This window comes from Anomaloglossus baeobatrachus, chromosome 8 (genome assembly GCF_048569485.1).
Source record: "Anomaloglossus baeobatrachus isolate aAnoBae1 chromosome 8, aAnoBae1.hap1, whole genome shotgun sequence".
Taxonomy (NCBI): Eukaryota; Metazoa; Chordata; class Amphibia; order Anura; family Aromobatidae; genus Anomaloglossus; species Anomaloglossus baeobatrachus.
The window spans coordinates 151,765,722-151,778,385 of NC_134360.1; the positions used below are offsets into that span (position 1 = coordinate 151,765,722).

The window sequence follows — 12,664 nt, forward strand, 5'->3', positions numbered from 1 at the left end:
ATCCTCCGGCAATGACGTGGGCGTGACTTTCATGCAGCTGCTCTCTGCCCCTCCACTTCTATTGGACGCCTGCCGTGTGACGTCGCTATGACGCCGCATGAACCGCCCCCTTAGAAAAGAGGTGTTCGCCGCCCACAGCAACATTGCTAGGAAGGTAAGTATGTGTGACGGGTACTAGCGATATTGTGCGCCACGGGCAGCGATTTGCCCATGACGCACAAACGACGGGGGAGGGTGCTTTCACGAGCGACATCGCTAGCGATGTCGCTGCGTGCAAAGCGCACTTAAGACTCCTAATAGATTTTTCTGTTTCATTTAATAACTGTGTTTCAACCTAAGGTATATACAGTCATATGAAAAAGTTTGGGCACCCCTGTTAATGTTAACCTTTTTTCTTTATAACAATTTGGGCTTTTGCAACAGCTATTTCAGTTTCATATATCTAATAACTGATGGACTCAGTAATATTTCTGGATTGAAATGAGGTTTATTGTTCTAACAGAAAATGTGCAATCCGCATTTAAACAAAATTTGACCGGTGCAAAAGTATGGGCACAACGTAAAAGTGACATTAATATTTTGTAGATCCTCCTTTTGCAAAAATCACAGCCTCTAGTCGCTTCCTGTAGCTTTTACTGAGTTCCTGGATCCTGGATGAAGGTATATTTGACCATTCCTGTTTACAAAACAATTCCAGTTCAGTTAAGTTTGATGGTCGCCGAGCATGGACAGCCCGCTTCAAATCATCCCACAGATGTTCAATGATATTCAGGTCTGGGGACTGGGATGGCCATTCCAGAACATTGTAATTGTTCCTCTGCATGAAATCCTGAGTAGATTTGGAGCGGTGTTTTGGATCATTGTTTTGCTGAAATATCCATCCCCTGCGTAACTTCAACTTCGCCACTGATTCTTGCACATTATTGTCAAGAATCTGCTGATACTGAGTTGAATCCATGCGACCTTCAACTTTAACAAGATTCCCGGTGCTGGCATTGGCCACACAGCCAAAAAGCATGATGGAACCTCCACCAAATTTTACTGTGGGTAGCAAGTGCTTTTCTTGGAATGCCGTGTTTTTTTGCCTCCATGCATAATGTCTTTTTGTATGACCAAACAACTAAATCTTTGTTTCATCAGTCCACAGGACCTTCTTCTAAGATGTAACTGGCTTGCCCAAATGTGCTTTTGCATACCTCAGGCGACTCTGTTTGTGGCGTACTTGCGGAAATGGCTTCTTTTGCATCACTCTCCCATACAGCTTCTCCTTGTGCAAAGTGCGCTGTATTGTTGACCGATGCACATTGACACCATCTGCAGCAAGATGATGCTGCAGGTCTTTGGAGGTGGTCTGTGGATTGTCCTTTACTGTTCTCACCATTCTTCTTCTCTGCCTTTCTGATATTTTTCTTAATAACACCTGCAAGAAAAACCTGGTCAGAGTTAATGAATTGGTGTGATGCACTTTATTTCTTTCATATGAGAAGCCATAGGCTGCTGCACTAAAGTGACAGTTGAAAAGGCTGTGAGGAAAAACCACCATATCTGTGTACTACTAAAACTGCCCTGGGACCCTGCTTCACCTTCGGGAAGCGTAAACATCACCCCAGAGGTCTGACCTGCAGCCCCAGTAACCATACTGGAACCGTAGGTGGCGTCACGAAATACTTTTATTTATTTATTTATTTTCTTTATTATTTTTTTTTATTTTTTTTTATTATTTATTGACTTTCAGCGACCACCAGGGCCATGGAACCGGGCACAGGCCCCCGTGACATAATCCCATTAACCAACACCCGGAACCGAGTACCCCACGGCCCTGGGGCGGGTCATATACATGGTGGGAATTTGCTCTTATTGCAAAGCATTTCTCTTAAACAAAGTTACACATTTTTAAAAAGCTTTGCTTGTCTTGTAAGACGTTCTCAAACCAAGTTACTCTTAAACCACGGTTCGACTGTACTTATTTTATTATTTTTATTTAACTTGTTGGATGGTTCTGTAGGAAGATCGATCTTGTGCATACTTAGATAGGTCTACTAAGGTCTTCTCTGCCGTTTTTTTTTATAGCATCAAGCCTTTGGTTGCTAGTCTTCCTTTTTGCCTAAGGGTACCTTCACACTTAGCGATGCAGCAGCGATCCGACCAGCGATCTGACCTGGTCAGGATCGCTGCTGCATCGCTACATGGTCGCTGGTGAGCTGTCAAACAGGCAGATCTCACCAGCGACCAGTGAACAGCCCCCAGCCAGCAGCGACGTGCAAGCGACGCTGCGCTTGCACGGAGCCGCCGTCTGGAAGCTGCGGAGACTGGTAACTAAGGTAAACATCGGGTATGGTTACCCGATGTTTACATTAGTTACCAGTGTGAGCAGGGAGCAGGGAGCCGCGCACACTGAGCGCTGGCTCCTTGCTCTCCTAGCTACAGTACACATCGGGTTAATTAACCCGATGTGTAATGCAGCTACATGTGCAGAGAGCAGGGAGCCGCGCACACTGCTTAGCGCTGGCTCCTTGCTCTCCTAGCTGCTGTACACATCGGGTTAATTAACCCGATGTGTACAGCAGCTACATGTGCAGAGAGCCGGAGCCGGCACTGGCAGCGTGAGAGCTGCAGAGGCTGGTAACTAAGGTAAATATCGGGTAACCACCTTGGTTACCCGATGTTTATCTTGGATACAGCTTACCTCAGCTGTCAGACGCCGGCTCCTGCTCCCTGCTCGCTTCATTTGTCGCTCTCTTGCTGTCACACACAGCGATCTGTGTGTCACAGCAGGAGAGCGGCTTTGAAGAAAACGAACCAGGGCTGTGTGTAACGAGCAGCGATCTCGCAGCAGGGGCCAGATCGCTGCTCATTGTCACACACAGCGAGATCGCTAATGAGGTCACTGCTGCGTCACAAAAAGCGTGACTCAGCAGCGATCTCGGCAGCGAGCTCGCTGTGTGTGAAGCACCCCTTATTCCATATATTCTTCCTACCATAATGTCATTCTCCTGTAATTGCTTTCTTTGTATGATGTGTCCAAAGTAAGCAAGTTGTAGCTTGGTGATCATTGATTTGAGTGCCATGTCTGGCTTGATTTATTTCCAAAATTGATTTGTTTTTCTTCTTGCCATCCATGGTATTAATAACATCTTTCTCCAGCACCACATTTCAAAGGCGATGGTTCTTCTTTTGATTTGTTCCTTTGTCGTCCAGGTTTCGTATCCATGTTATCACAGAAAAGACCAGAGTATGCGCGAGCTTTGTCTTCATCACCAGTGAAATGTTACTCGATTTGAAGATCTTATCCAGTGACTTCATTGTTGATTTTCCCATAGCTAGTCTCTTATTTACTTATGGTGTCATCTCTACATCTTGAGTGATCCTTAACAACTTCCAGTTTAACGCCATCCATCTCAAATGTGTTGGACTTGGCAGTAGTGTTCTTTGTATTGAGCAAGAATCCCATGTTCAAGCTTTCCATCTTGACACTCCGTATTACTGTAAGTCCCTCATTTACTCTGGAAGAATTTAATAGAAACAATGGTCTATCATGGTACATGGGATGTTATGTTCTGTTAGGCTGAGTTCAATTATGTGGCATTAAAGAGAAAACAATAACATTCTGCACTTTGGTTTACCATTGTTATATTCATTTAATTAATTTGCTTAATTTTTCTTCTTTTCCAGGAATCAGGGAGCAGTGTGGTGCACCACCAGCTGTACAATTTGGAGACACCATTGGTATTAGAAAAACTAGCTATCAATCTAATGAATATGTGGAATATAAATGCCCAAATTTTTACCTTCTTAAAGGAGAGAAGATTGTGAGGTGTTTGAACGGTGTCTGGGGAGAAGCACCAGCTTGTCTAGGTATGTTGATTATCATTTATTACACTGTGTACAGAAACATCATAACATCATGAAGGCACTGAAATCATACAACTGTTAAGGTTGTAATAATGTTAGTAGCACATGTGCACAGAGAATATATATGTGTATGTATATGTGTGTGTGTATATCTATATATATATATATATAATTTCTGACAGAAAATATGTGATTTGCTTAGATGTGGTCACGTGCCAACTAGATGGGAGCGGCCTCAATAAATGCAAGTATATTTGGTGAGGCCGATGCTGCCTAGTCAGACTGTGGTTGAAAGCATGCAAATAGCATACTTGCTGTCAGGAGACTGCCTGCTCCTGTCACCTGCAACAGAGAATTTCCAAAGCGCACAGTGAAAATGATGTGAGGATTCACAAGTCTGCAAATCAATTGTTATTAGTGAAGAGTGATAGAAGTAGTGAGTGACACAAGTGCCGCCCCCTAATGGTGATTTGTAATCCCGTGATAATACTAGAAGCTTTGGGGTGCCAATGTCACTCCGTGCTTCTGTAAGAATACAATATATTTTTCTATGTGCCATTTTACTGTGAGAATAAAATATATATTTTTCTATGTGCTTTTCTACTGTGAAAATCCAATATATTTTTTTCTATATGCCTTTTCTATAACCAAGCTTTCTTTTCTATATAAGTAACAAGAGACTGTAAGCATTTCTACACCAAGGTCAGGAGCTGATATTGTGAAACAAGGGAACAGAAGGAACAGACTGATAATGATGATGACTGGCTACAAAGTTTGGATCCATGGCTAAAGTGCTACGTGATAAAAACTCTGCAAGTTATGGAGTTGGGACACAGGAGGGGCTGGAGGGGAACTACCAAAAAATGGATAAACGTCACAGGGTTTTTGCATATGCTTTTAATATAACCAATGGTATACTTAGGAATTTTACTAAAAGATTAACCCATTATTGCTGTATAAAAAGGCTTGTGATAATAAAAGCACGTCACGTGCACTTTCACTGAGAAGGAATTTTTACCAGCTAATCTGTGTGGTCTGAATTTCACCACTGGCACTCAGTGACCTTCAATCTGAGATTTAGCAGAAATTCACTGTTAAGAAGGAGATATCTTTCCCAAAACTGTGGAATTCTCCTTAACACTTCTACCTTTGCCCCTGTAAAAACTTGTTTTACAGTTAGAAGATGCAGTGGTGGTGATAGAAGTAGAGCATGGGTGTTTTGCTCCCTTCTTCCACAGCTTCTACTATCAGGGGCATAACAATCGTTGTCACAAAGGTTGTTAAGGCAACTGGGTTTGAAAGGTGGAGGGGGGCTGCCGACCCTAGTGCCTACCTCAGCTTGAAGTGTATCCGAGGACACACTTCCAGCTTTAATACATTGTATTTCTGCTGGAATGCATTGTTGAAATGTATTGAAGCCTAAAAACCTGTTAGGTCCTTGCAGTGTAGTACATGCTGCTGGCTAAACAGAGTCCGGCAGCCAATGTCATTGTCAGGCATTTGCGGGACATGGCAGTGATGCCATGCGTCGCTATAGCAGGCACACTCATGTCAGCAGCCGGCCACTGCGCTGGCTACAGAGTGGAACGCTGTGTGATGTGGAAGCTGGGGAAGGTGAGAAGAAAATTTATCAGGATGGGGACACATTTACCAGGATGGGAGACATATATACAAGGATGGGAGACATATATACCAGAATGGGGGACATATCTACCAGGATGGTGCAAAGGAAGGGAGATATAAATATCAGGATTGGGGATATATTTACCAGAAAGGGGGGCAGGAGGCGGTGACATATATACCAGGATGGTAGACATATTTACCATAAAGCAGCTCAGGATGGTGACATACAAGTGCTTATCAATAAAATAGAATCTCATTAAAAAGTTAATTTTTTTCAGTTATTCAATACAAAAAGTGAAACACATATATTATATAGTCATTACAAACAGAGTGATCTTTTTCAAGTGTTTATTTCTGTTAATGTTGATGATAATGGCTTACAGCCAATGACAAGTCAAAGTTATCTAAAAAAAATAGAATAATTACCACAAAACACATACAAAGGCTCCATAAGCGTTTAAAATGGTCCTTTAGTTTGGTTCAGTAAGCTACTCAATTATGGGGAAAACAGCTGACTTGACAGATGTCCAGAAGGAAATCATTGACGCATTCCTCAAGGAGGGTAAGCCACAAAGGGTCATTGCTAAATGCTATAATGGCATTGCTACAATGCCATTGCGCTCATTCTTTGACTTTTTTTTACTTTGGTCATTCCCATAATTTTACTGCAGCCATCACTTTATGCTATTGTTGGTATAACTTTGATGCACTTATATAAGTCTGTATACACTCGGGCCATTGATCCCATACTTCTTCCTGTTGGTTTTCCTTTGGTTGCTAGGTAGTAATATAATATTTATTTTTATTGGAAAACACTTTAAAAACAGAGAGAAAATCTATAGCTAAAAAACTTTTGTGTTTCTGACAACACATTCCCTTATTCATAACATGAAAAACAAATACATTAAATCTCCTTTTATGTATAGAACATAAAAAATAGCAAATAACCGTGAAAAAGGCATTTTCCTTCGCCCCCTTCACACGCACATGAAAAAAACGTACCGTTTTTTCACGGACGTATTAAAGGGGTGGTTTATCCCCGTGTGCCATGTTTGTGGCACATGCGTATTCTCCGTGTGTTATACGTAATAACACACGGAGAACGGAAAACCCCGCTTTACCTGATTCTTCCGGAGCTGTCTGTGGTGCTGAATGACAGTGTCCGGCACAGGCCACGCCCCGCTGACGCTGTTTCCGGCCACCAGTGAAGAAGATGCGTTGTTCAAATTCACTGGTGGTTGGATGCAGGTTACAGCCGCAGCAGAGACTGCAGGGCTGGTGGAGGTGAGTATGTTTCTTTTTTTATATTTACAATGACACGTGTGTTTCTCCGGACCGTGTCACGTGGGACCGCATCCACACTACATCCGTGTGGTACGTGTGCGGGCCGCATGACACCAGTGCTGCCGGAGAAAAATGGACATGCCTCCATAAGGAGCACACTCGCTCACGTCTGCTCCACACGGAGGCACGGGCCAATGGCTGGACACATGCATGCACATAAACCCATTGATTTTAATGGGTATACGTGTGCCCGTGTCTCCGGTACATGCGGAAACAGACCTAGCACATACCGGAGATACGTGCGTGTGAAGGGGGCCTTACAGGAAGAGAAAGGGACTTTCTTACCATTAGATTTGCATCTTAGCAGTATTTTGATTTTGACTCCTTTGATTTTGTTCTCTGCACAGATTGAAGTTTTGGCGAAGGACAAAATTGTGTGCTCAGCCAAAACTTCAATCTATTTAATACAATACGTGATGTAACTAAATTTGCTCATCTGTTAGGCTGCTTTCACACTACATTTTTTTAACAGGCGTGCTAAACGTTGTTTTAACGCAAAAACTGATCCAGTGCAAATGCGTTTTCATTTCAATGCATTTGCAATGGACCCGCGTCAACATGCGTTTGCGTGTGGTTTAGTCAGGATCCAGCGACTTTCAGTTTTTTTACTTTTTTCAAAAACACCACTTGTAGCGTTTTTGAGCTGAGACCAAATACTGCAAGTCGCTGGATCCTGACTAAACAGCACGCAAACGCATGTGAACGGTGGTATGCTGATAAATAGGATCCTGATTGGCCAGAAACCAGCCTGGTTCTCAGTCTCTCTCTTTTTTCTCTCTTTTTTTTTCTCTCTCTTTTTTTTTTTTCTCTCTCTCTTTTTTTTTTCTCTCTCTCCTTAGATAGTGGCTTCCTCATATTAAAACATAGTCTCAGTGTTAACAAACAATTATTAATACTTGGTGTCAGTGGCACTACTTCTGCCTGAAGGCCAGTACCTTCCTATCAGCAACCTAGCTCAATTTTGAGGACTTCATATCTTACAGAACCTACATAGTGTTCTGCTCCTACTAAAACACAGTCTAAGTGCCAAAACCCAATACTAAAATAAAAATGTTGTCAAACCCTGTTTTCATTTGGGGCTCAAAGACATTCACAACATCTTTGTCGACTCCTCCAAGTGGTAGTTTGTCCAATAAAGGTACCTTGCGGTTTTTAGACTTACAGAAACAGCAAACGTGGGAAACTATTAACACAAGCTTAACAACCCGGCATCAGTGTCGTTCCACTGCCTGTACAAAAGGTCACGTTACAGTATTCACCTTCAAATATTCAAACCAAAAAGATGGGCTAGGGGCGGTGGACGAGGTGGTAGTGACAGTGGTGGTCGCCCAAGCAGTGTGATCAAGCCAAAGAAAAAGGTTCCTGCTTTATCTACCTCTGCCTTCATATCCCAATTTTCTTGTCCACATGGGAAAGCACTCTTGTGCCCTGAACAGTGCGAACAGGTAACGAGTTGGCTAGCAGAAAATGCCTCCAGTTACTTGTCGAGTAGCAAATCCCAAGGGTCCATACAGACAGACATGAGTAGCCCAGAGACTGGCCCATCGAATCCTCAGCCTGGGCCTCCTTCCTCACAACATCAGTATTCTAAGGAAACCTATGACACCAAAGCAGGTTACTCTGAAGAACTGTTTGCGGGACCCTTTGACCTTTCTTGCCTCTCACCACACAACACCACCAACGCAGGTGAGGCCATGGTGTGCAGTGATGCACCCAAGGCCTGAAGAAAGCCATGTGGTTGGCCGTGACATGCTGGGCAATCAGGTGGAAGTGTTGGAGGATGAAGAAACACAGTTGCCCTCAGGTTAGCCTGAAACCTCCATTCCCGAAGATGTTGACCTTCAGGAATTTGAAGACGACCTGGTCGATGATGAGGTGACTGATCCAACATGAATGGGTGGCATGGATTGCAAGAGCAGCAGTGCAGAGGAGCATGTGCCCATAGTCCGCAAAAAGGCTATATGACATAGGGTTTTGACCACTGCCAGAGGTCAATCAACTGTGCACATGACACCACCACCTGAGGTATCTGAGTCCAAGGGTCCGTGCACCACCTCAGCCATCTCAAAGTCCAAGGGTCCGTGGTGCGATTGTGTGGGAGTTTTTTCCAAGAGTCCTTCGGACCAAACGGTTGCCATTTGTCAAATCTGTCAGACTAAGCTTAGCAGAGGCAGAAATACTTCCAGCTTGGGCACCTCCAGCATGAGAAACCATATGTTAGCCAAGCACACCACTAGGTGCTTGACAGCTCTAGGTGAAAAACACGATTTCCAGACTCAAAACTCTGCCACTTCCCCTGGGTTGCCTGCTTCACAAACTGGTGTGCAAGAAAGTGGCGCTGATGCCTCCTTCTCCCAACCTGATGTTGGCCAAACTCAATCATCAATGACCACATCCACTTTATTGTGCCAGCGTTCCGTTCAGTTGTCCCTACCTCAGACATTGGAAAAGAAGCGAACATACCCCGTTACGCACCCAAGGGCAGAAACCATAACTGCACACATTGCATGATTGATAGCCATTGAGATGTAGCCGTATCGGCTTGTGGGAACAGAGGTTTTCCGCGTCCTTTTGGTGGTGTTAGAACATCGGTACTCTGTGCCTAGCCGCTACTATTTTTCACGTTGTTCCGTCCCCGCGCTCCACAATCACGCGTCCGTAAACATCAAACGGGCTCTCACCGACGCCATAACAGGGAAGGTCCACTTAACCACAGACACGTGGACAAGTAAAAGTGGACAGGGACGCGACATCTCACTGACTGTACACTGGGTGAACCTGGTGGCGGCTGGTACAGAGTCTGAGCCGGCAACATCCCATATAGCTCTCACACCTAGAATAGCGGGGCCCACTTCAATCACAGTTTCAGTAGCCTCCAACACAGCAACAACTCCCTCCTCATCCTACTTTTTATCTGGCTCCTGTGCATCCTCCTCAACATATAATGGTGTCCAATTGTCTACCTCATTCCCCAGCTGGGATCTCTGCATCACTGTCGGCTAAGCGGTAACACACTCTACTGAAGCTCATCTGCATCAGTGACAAATCGCACACGGCACCTGAGCTTTTAAAAGCACTAACTGAGCAGACAGATAAGTGGCTTGCGACATTGGACCTCCGTCCAGGCATGGTAGTGTGCGATAATGGTCGTAATCTAGTGGCGGCTTTAAAGCTTGGAAAACTTGTACACGTTCCTTGTATGGCCCACATTGTAAATTTAGTAGTTCAGCACTTTCTGAAGAAATACCCTGGGATACCAGACCTACTTACCAAGGTACGACGTATTAGCCCCTATTTCCCCAAGTCATCTCCCTCTTTTGCTGGCCTGCTAGTGCTGCAGCAGCGCTTCCACTTGCCTCGTCACAGCCTAATATGTCACCTCCCTACGAGATGGAATTCAACCTATCATATGTTGCCCAGGATCCATGAGCAGCAGAGGGCAGTATCCCAATTCCAGCTGGAACATGCCAATCAGACACAGCTGCCAGATATAAGCACTGCCGAGTGGGTGTGGATTGCAGCCATTTGTCAGGTCTTGGAGAACTTTGATTACTGTACCAACATTGTGAGCAGTGATGATGCTGTTATCAGCATTACCATTCCACTAATTTGTTTATTGAAACACTCTCTGGATGGTCTGACTGACCAAAGTGTTCATGCACCCGAGTTGTCTGTGGATCCAGACTTCACAATGGTTGCTAGTAATCCGCACAACCTCGGCCAGCAAGCTCAGGCCACCTTTGCTCAGCATCATGAGGATGAGGAGGATTATGAAGAACAGGAATGCTTTGAAGTTGGTAACCAAGGTATTGACAACTCAAGCTTCAGGGCTGTCCAGCTTGGATGGCCTCAGGAGGAGGAGAGAGAGCCTGAAGAGGAGAGGAGGTTTAGGGAGACAATGTATTCTTAGCAGATACACACAAAGGTTTCCAGTTCGGAGTCTGGGACACATGGCATAGATCATGTCACACTGCCTTTCTCATGACTGTTGGCTAGCCACATTTTGGCAGACAACAAATACTGGTTATTAGAGATGATCCACCCCCCTAATGTTCGAGTTTGGTTTGTCGAACGGCGGGTGTGTTCGTCGAACGTTCGACGAACGTTCGATGAACACCTTCGAACCCCATTGAAAACAATGGCAGGCAAACACAAACGCATACAAACACATTATACATATACACAAACAGTTACTAAACATTGCCATTATACTTACAGGTCCCGTGACGCATTCTGCAGACTGTCTTCCGCCGCTTCTCCTTCCCATCATCGCTGTGCCGTCCCAGTAACCAGCACTGATGATAGGACCTTCCGTGACATCATAGCATGTGACCAGCCACGTGTGTATTATCTCATTGGCTACAGACTGGTCACATGGCTATGACGTCATGCTAGGTCCTATTAGTGCATCTCTCCGGTACGAGGTGCTCGTTTGAGCATCTCTGTGTACCAGCGAGATGCTTGGGCACGTGATTGGCTCCCCGTTCCTGCATGTCGGCGCTCTTTCCAGAGTCAGCCCACATGCAGGGACTGGATGCCACAGCCGGTGAATAGCGGCGCCAGGAATCAGGCGATCGGAGATCACCGTTGCTATAGTAACCCGCCTGTCAGGTTACTATTGCAACGGTGGCAGCGGTGATGTCACCGCTTACAACCCGCAGCCTCTGCTCACTCACTGAGTGATTAGACTGCACGGGGAAGAAACAGCGTTCTTTCTCCCATGCAGTGCTGTCTGATGTAGCAGAGCTGCATGAGTTGAAGGAGAAAGAAGACAGCCAGGATCGTGGAGGGGTGACAGAGGGAGTAATAAACATGGAGTCTCTCAGTGTGTCTGTGTATTTATTTCTATTAAAGTAATTTTTGTCTGTGTGGTGTCTTTTTTTTAACCCTTTAATGGAGATTCTTAATGGCCTGGTCAAACTTGCCTGACATTACGGGCGGCGTCACAAGCTACGATATATCAGGCGATATGTCGTCGGGGTCACGGATTCCGTGACGCACATCCGGCATCGTTTCAGATATCGTAGCGTGTGAGAGCTACGATCAACTGTGAACAAGCAAAAATACTCACCTTATCGTTGCTCGTTGACACGTCATCCATTTTCATAAAGTCGTTCCTCCTTTTGCGCGCTGGTTGTTCGTCGTTCCCGAGGCAGCACACATCGCTATGTGTGACACCCCGGGAACGACGAACACAGCTTACCTGTGTCCCGCCAGCAATGCGGAAGGAAGGAGGTGGGTGGGATGTTCGTCCCGCTCATCTCCGCCCCCTCCACTTCTATTGGGCGGCCACTTAGTGACATCGCTGTTACACCGAACGTCCCTCCCCCTTCAGGAAGAGGATGTTTGCCTCCCACAGCAAGGTCATTCTAGAGGTAAGTACGTGTGACGGAGGTTAATGATTTTGTGCGAAACGGGTAACAAATTGCCCATGACGCACAAACGATGGGGGTGGGTGCGATCGCTCATGCGATCACACAATATATCATCCCGTAAGAATCTCTGGCTTAATACTAGCTAATAAACAAAGCTAGTATTAACCCTTTATTACCCAGTGAGCCACCCGGCAACAGGGCTGCTGGAAGAGTTGGATACAGCACCAGATGATGGCGCTTCTATGAAAGCGCCATTTTCTGGGGCGGCTGTGAACTGCAATTCACAGCAGAGGGGCCCAGAAAGCTTGGGGCAACCTGTGCTGTGGATTCCAATCCCCAGCTGCCTAGTTGTACCAGGATGGACACAAAAATGGGGCGAAGCCAATGTTTTTTTTTTTTTAAATATTTCATGAAATTCATGAAATAATTAAAAAAAGGGCTTCCCTATATTTTTAGTTTACTGCCGGGTA

At 45.1% G+C, this 12,664-nt stretch overlaps 1 protein-coding gene across 1 annotated transcript in view; it reads left to right on the forward strand.

Annotated features, from left to right (window-relative positions):
- Nucleotides 1-3,525: 3,525 nt before the first annotated feature.
- The window catches only part of LOC142250052 (coagulation factor XIII B chain-like), an 86,547-nt gene continuing 77,408 nt past the window's right edge, over nucleotides 3,526-12,664 (forward strand). The window contains exons 1-2 of the mRNA XM_075322114.1: nucleotides 3,526-3,538; nucleotides 3,673-3,855. Of these exons, the coding sequence (XP_075178229.1) occupies nucleotides 3,526-3,538; nucleotides 3,673-3,855 (196 nt within the window). The remainder of the gene's footprint in view (nucleotides 3,539-3,672; nucleotides 3,856-12,664) is intronic.